This window comes from Austrofundulus limnaeus, unplaced genomic scaffold (assembly GCF_001266775.1).
Source record: "Austrofundulus limnaeus strain Quisiro unplaced genomic scaffold, Austrofundulus_limnaeus-1.0 Scaffold71, whole genome shotgun sequence".
In the NCBI taxonomy this organism is placed as follows: Eukaryota; Metazoa; Chordata; class Actinopteri; order Cyprinodontiformes; family Rivulidae; genus Austrofundulus; species Austrofundulus limnaeus.
This window is the reverse complement of record NW_013952473.1, coordinates 100,587-107,389: the sequence shown is the minus strand read 5'-3', so window position 1 is coordinate 107,389 and position 6,803 is coordinate 100,587. Positions and strand designations below refer to the sequence as shown.

General features: G+C 41.2%; 1 protein-coding gene across 4 annotated transcripts in view; it reads left to right on the top strand.

The window, feature by feature from the left end:
- Positions 1-6,803, top strand: part of dock4b (dedicator of cytokinesis 4b) — a gene marked incomplete at its 3' end in the record, with an annotated part of 164,263 nt that overhangs the window by 131,085 nt on the left and 26,375 nt on the right. For all 4 annotated transcript variants that reach the window (XM_014010606.1, XM_014010605.1, XM_014010604.1 and 1 more), the window contains 6 exon segments: positions 906-999; positions 1,089-1,237; positions 1,782-1,868; positions 2,690-2,794; positions 3,038-3,179; positions 4,763-4,929. In XM_014010606.1, coding sequence (XP_013866060.1) covers positions 906-999; positions 1,089-1,237; positions 1,782-1,868; positions 2,690-2,794; positions 3,038-3,179; positions 4,763-4,929 — 744 coding nt within the window.

Sequence of the window (6,803 nt, the reverse complement as noted above, 5' to 3'; positions counted from 1 at the left end):
GCAGGGCTATTCAACAGCAGCCCGTGGGCCTCATCTGGTCCATGGGTGACTTCCATCCGGCCCACCACTTTTAAAGAAAATATTTTTTTACGTAATTTAATATAAAAACGGATTTTAAATTTAAAATGTAGGAATTACCTCAACAAAATAAACAAATTTAAAAAGTAATGCAGCGTTTCCTCTMCTGTTCACCGAGGGCCACGGGAGCGTTTTAGTGGCCCTCAAAGGGCCAGTTGTAATCACCTTCAACCAAATATGAAACGTCTCGTTCGTTGTCTCACTGCTACAGCTGAGCACTGTTAACAAACAATAACTGAGCTCTACGTGGTATTTCCTGCATTGGATCAGCGTTTTTAACACGTCCTCTTTGAAACAGAARATTACTGCGTGTGCAAATGACTAAATGTGAAAAGTGAATTAGAAAAGTAAAAGCTTTACTCACTGCTGAGTTCTGGTAAGTCTTGATGTAGTTTATGCTCAATGCTGGCTTATTTTGAGACATTAATCCAGGGAGATGCAACTAAATTGCACAAGGGGCCACAGTTAAAACCAACAGCAGAGGCAGGGGAAGTAAAAGTTGACCATTGATATAAAAACTATTTTCAGATTCAATTAAGTACAAAAAGTAATAATTTTTTTTTGGGAAGGCCTGACGGAAGTCACCTGCGGGCCACATTTGGCCAGCGGGGCTTGAGTTTGACACGTTCCCTATATTCCCCCCCCGGCCACTGAGCTGTTGGCTTTTAATAACTGTGGTTCACTGAGCAATTTAGTTTTACATCCTTCCAGGTGTTAAAATAAATCCTAAATCTGTATAAATCTCCTGCTTGTTCACTTTTCTATCACTGTGCTCCCTTATGTTTCCTAACTGACTCTAAAATTGTTGGCCCCGTCTGTCTTCTCAGAACTTCTACAAAACAGAGCTGAACAAGGAAGAAATGTACATCCGCTACATCCACAAGCTGTACGACCTGCACTTAAAGGCACAAAACTACACCGGTAAATAAAACCCAAGAGTTTCTTTAAGCAGCTTCTGCACGACGCTGACATCTCTGCTTGTTTTTTTTTTTCCTCTTCTTGTATCCCAGAGGCGTCGTACACCCTGCTGCTGTACGACGAGTTACTGGAGTGGTCCGACCGGCCGCTCCGAGAGTTCCTCAACTACCCCATGCAGAGCGAGTGGCAGAGGAAGGAGTATCTGCACATCACCATCATTCAGAACTTTGATAGAGGGAAGGTGAGCAAAGTCGATTTAATGTTTGCAAATCTAAGTTAAAGCAGGTTTTTTTTCTCAGAAAGTGGGAAAAGACGACATGGAGACTCATCATTCGTCACTTTTTTCTAATTGTATCTTTTTATCTTCCTTCAGGGGAAGTAGCATCCAAATAAAACTAGTGTCGATTTTAAGAAAAGGAAAAAAAATAAATGAAATTAGTGTCCCGGGTGAATTTCACAGCTCTGCAGAATAATTAAAACGGCTCACTCGTTACTCAGAGTCCACTTTTCCTTCACGTTTGCGAGCCGTGCCATCTGCCGGTGCTTTCCAGGGACCGGGAGGCGGCGGGAAAGAAAAGCTTTTTGTGTTTGTTTCATTAGCGAGGTTGTTTTGGAGGCTGCGCCTGTGAGACTTCTGACAACTGCCGTCGACTCAGCAGCGCCATCAAGTGGCTCGGCAGCGTTCATAACCGAGAAAAACCTGTTTCCTCAGAGGTTCTTTTCTTTTTTTCTTTTTTTTTTTTTTTTGCTGATGTTTGTGTCGTTTTCTGTTTCTGTGCTGCCAGTGTTGGGAGAACGGCATCATTCTGTGCAGGGAGCTTGCCGACCAGTACGAGTCCTACTACGACTACAGGAACCTGAGCAAAATGAGGGTAAGTTTTCAAAATATCTCGTTAACCAGCGGGCGGATTTCAATTTTACTTTCATTAAGTGATCATCGGACGTGCATCTACGACTAATTCACTTTCTGAGTCACTCTAATTCAAGATGGCCGCCGTGGCTCATTTGTTTCAGCCTGCAAAAAAAGGCTAAAGCTCTTGTCGGTTGTACAGAAATTGAGCTAAAATTTGGTTTGGCAGTAGCTGAGAGTAATGCCCAAATTATATACTGAGCTCCAACAGATGGAGTGAGGTTTTTGCCTTTAACTAAAGGGGTCTGTGTTTGTTAGCAAAATATCTTATAAACCACCAAACGAATTTTAATGAAACTCTGAGGGAATAACCAGTGGATGCACCTCTACAACTGTTTAACTTCCAGAGTTGATCCCTTTCAGTGTAACTATCACAACAAAGTGACTTTMGTAAACACAAAAATGGAAATAAGTCAGCTGTTTTTTCAAATATTAAACTGATATTTGGTGTARTAGTAGCTGAGCTTAACACCCAATCCATACTCTGAGTGCTAACGGATCAGAGGAGATATTCTTCAAGGTTCAGCTCTGTCATTTTTCAAAATAAGACAACTTAATTTTATTGTTTTTTTATTATAATAAAGTTTATTCATTTTATTTAAAAAAACACATAAATTCTGTATACAATAAAATAAATACAAATCACAAATAAAATAAAAATGTSGCACAGTTGTTGGCGGGCAGTTTGCATTTCTTTGAGGATTACCAGACCTTTAATTTCATCTACTTTATTTGTTTGTTTGTTTGTTTTTTTGTTAATGCAGAACTTTATTTTCCCACTAGATGATGGAAGCTTCTCTTTACGACAAGATCATGGACCAACAAAGACTAGAGCCTGAGTTCTTCCGAGTTGGGTTCTACGGGAAGAAGTTCCCTTTCTTCCTAAGGGTAAACTAATCTTAATATTCCTTCTGTCAGGAGTTTCTGTCTGCAGAAACCTTAAAATAGATCATGGAGAAAGATTGAACTTTTCTTACATAAACTCCTTCAATGTCAAAGTGACATTCAGCASCTCTCAGTCTGAGCTGTTTAATGATGTAACAGCCTCTGTCAGTGGTTGGAGCTGCAGTTACAGCCCGCGGCCACTAGATGGCAAGCTAACCCCACGCTGCTGCCTCTGCTCTGCCGCAGAACAAGGAGTTTGTGTGCCGCGGCCACGACTACGAGAGGCTGGAGGCCTTCCAGCAGCGGATGCTCAACGAGTTCCCCCACGCCATCGCCATGCAGCACGTCAACCAGCCAGACCAGACCATTTACCAGGCAGACGCGCAGTGTATCCTTGGATCTGTCCGTTAGCAAAATATCTCACAAGCAGCTGATTGGATTTGATTGAAACTTTTAGGGAATAACCACTGGATAAGATTCCACAACTGTTTAGCTTTTGATGTCAAGCTGATTTAAGATGGCTGCCTCAGCACGCTGATAAGAGAAAACAACAACAAGGCACTAAGGCAGTCAGTTTTACAGGTATTGTCCTAAAATTTGGTGTGATAGTAGCTGAGAGTCATTCTCAGATCATACTTTTATGCTACTCTTAGATGAGCTTTCGTTTCACCTAAAAGTATAGCAATAAGGTTGTAGTTTACCCTGTTTGCCTGTTAGCAAAATARCTCATGAAGCTTTTGATAGATTTTAATAAAACTTTCAGGAAAGCATCACTGGATATATATTTATGACTGATTATCTTTTGGAGTTGATCCAATTCAAGATRGCCTCCACAGCTTATTGCCTTTATCAAAGGCAAAAACTCAAATTGGATATAGTAGTAGCTGAGAGTCATTCACAACATTGTGTGATATTACAAGAGAATATGCTTTTAATGTTGCCTTCAAGGGTTGACCAAAATAGCAACAACTCTTGTCATTTCTCACCAAAAAGATATTAGTGAGAAACTCTGGCCTGAAAGGCTGCGGTCGGTGCGCTGGGCCTTTGTTTCGCAATCTCCCTTGTTCATCGTAATCAAAAGCCCATTCACRCAGGATACAAAGTGCTGTATGAACCACAGTTGTGGTTTCGAAAGCGATTTAACACGAGCCAGTCTCTCAGTGGGGACAGTTACCTTCTGATCAGGCTCTGATGGGAAAACTTGAAGGTTTGTATCCAGAGCGGCAGCTCGTACGCTCCCAAAACAACAAGCTGAACACAAAAGTAGCAATTCGTCACAGAAAATACGGCTTTATTAGGGTGATTATACATTCATTTGTGAGATGTAGGTCAACATATGGAACGTGTGGCTGTAGAAACGACTCGCTGTTTCATGAATCAAATCCACTCGCGTTAAGAAAKCCCCTGTTTTTTTTTCCCTCCCCATGCATTGTTCCGATTCATTCACAGAAAATGTGGGCCTTGTTAATTATTCACACGCATGTACGGGGCAACTGTTGGCCTAGATAAAGGAGCAGCGACAAGACGATCAGAGCGGGGCTTTCTCCACCAAACCTAAAACTCCTGACTGCTTCAGAATTGGAGCTTTAGTGGGGAAAAAAAATCTTTGAACAAACACGGCTTGTGATTAAATTTGACGAGCGAAATACCAACATTCGATTAACGCCGACAGTAAAAGTGAAACGTGTTCTCACGTAACTCCGATCAATAGAATATGTGTTAGAGTGCTCAGCCATTCGTGTGTCCGCGTCACAATCACTCATGTGTTTGAGTTCACGCCGCCTTTTTTTTTTTTTAACAAAGCCGCTCGTCAGAGCTCCTCATCGCAAAGGTGAGGCTCTGCCGAATCACTCTGACGAGCCTCACGAGTCACTCGCTGAAAACAGAAACTCCTGCCTGATTGTGTCGAGTTTGACACAATCAGGCAAAAATAAAAAATTGGTAGTGCTTGGGCCTTAACCGTGCTTCCAGACCTGCAGATCTACGCCGTTACTCCCATCCCGGAGAGCCAGGACGTGCTGCAGCGAGACGGGGTGCCCGACAACATCAAGAGCTTCTACAAGTTCAACCACATCTGGAGGTTCAGATAYGACCGGCCTTTTCACAAGGGCACCAAAGACAAAGAGAATGAGTTTAAGGTACAGAAACATGACACACCCATGAAGTCCACCAATGGTTTTACGTATCGGGAGCTAAAGAAAGTTTTGGGATCAAAAAAGAAAAAATAAGTAGGTCCTCTGGATAGGTTCATCTTTGGTGAAAMGTTTCGTCTCTCCTCCAAGAGACTTCTTCAGTCTGATGAGTTTCAGGTGAACTCAGCCTTATAAGCACTGCCTCCACATGGACAAACAGGTTAGTCACATGCAAAAGAGGGCCATCGCCTAACAATAGGCTTGATTAGCGCTATTGTTCATAGAGGGTCATGTTCCCCATCACCTGACTTATTGGTTTGGATGCTTCGGCTGTGGTTCTTTGGTGTTTTGTTATGTGTATGTAGTGAATGCAAGCGRGGTTCAACTTCCCCGTGTTTTTGTCCCTCTTTCCCTATTTGTATTGGGTATCATTGGGACCTGGGGTTTCCAGGTCCTGTGGTCCAAATTATCCTTCCGTCACCGCTGTGCTCGACAGTTGAGATGTTTTGCCAAAGGTGGAGCAATGCATTATGGGTGACCACTGTGATCTCATTTTTCTGGAAACCAAAGTCAAGTTTTCAACTCCAACATTTATCGTGTTAACCGAGGCATCTAGAGCCTGAAATGGAGCATTTTTCTCTGATCATTGCACAGTCTGACCTCTGGGTGAACCTTCTGATATTTACACTTCTGAGAAAATTGGTAGCTATCTAAAATCAACTGCATTTTCCTTTTAAATCCTATAGAAGCAGACTGGACTAAGCTTTGTTTAATAATGACCAGTTACATCATATAAACACTAACACCTACAACTGAAGCATTTTAAATAGTTATTTAGACAGATTTTAGACTACAATGCTAGAAGTACTCAGTGGCCTTTGACTGTAGGGGAGCAGCTATTGAATGTTTCTCTCTAATAAACAAGAAAATCTAACTTATGGTGAATATTTAAAAAGTTAAAATCATACATTAATCGTATTAGCATTTCTCTCCTCAGAACTATTTGTCTTCGTCTGTTCTGAGGTGTGGAGGTAGCAGGTTCACAGCAGGTAATAGTCTGCAGATACTACATGTTTTATTCAGTGGGAGTGCAGCCTTGGTAATTATGCACAAAAATCCGGCTCTAGTCAGAGAATTGTACGGCAAACGAAGACTCAAGCTGAACCACAGCTTTCAGACACGTGCACACCTGGCACACAAGAGCTCAGGCTTAAAGTGCTGACTCAGCACTCACACTATACTGATCCTGTTTCTCTTTACTTCGTCTCTTTTCCCCTGTCCTTGCTTTGACCTGAAACCTTCTGAATGTTTAGCTTTTTTAACGTTCATATTTCTCAAAATATTGAACTTTATTACATATAGTTTCTTGATTTTTGTTGTTTTATGCYATTTTTAGCTTTTAGCTAGCCTTTAGCAACTTGTTGCTTTTGTCTAGCAACTTAAGGAAGTGTATTGCTACTTTTATTTAACATTTTTTACTATTAGCTTTTAGCTAGTGTTATGCTCCCAACTATCATTGTGCTACTTTTAACTTACAGCTAACATTTCRCAACTTTTAGCTAGTTCTTTTTATTATTTTTTTGACTTTATCCTTCTTTTTTTACTTTTACAATTTAGCTAGTGTTTGGCTGCTTTTAGTTAGCTTTTTTGTTAAACTTAGCTTGTTACCAGAATTTCATTACACTTAATGTTTTGCTGCTTTTACCCAACACTAGCTGCGTTTCCATTGCAAATGTGCACAAAACTTTGTAGATATTCTGTTAATGTCGAAAAGACAGTCGCTGGAAAGCCTCGATAAAAGACGCCGACGTCTCCTCTGATGATGAGCGCTAGTGTCGTGGTAGCAACATGCTATGTGTTTACATCCATCGCTGCCATGT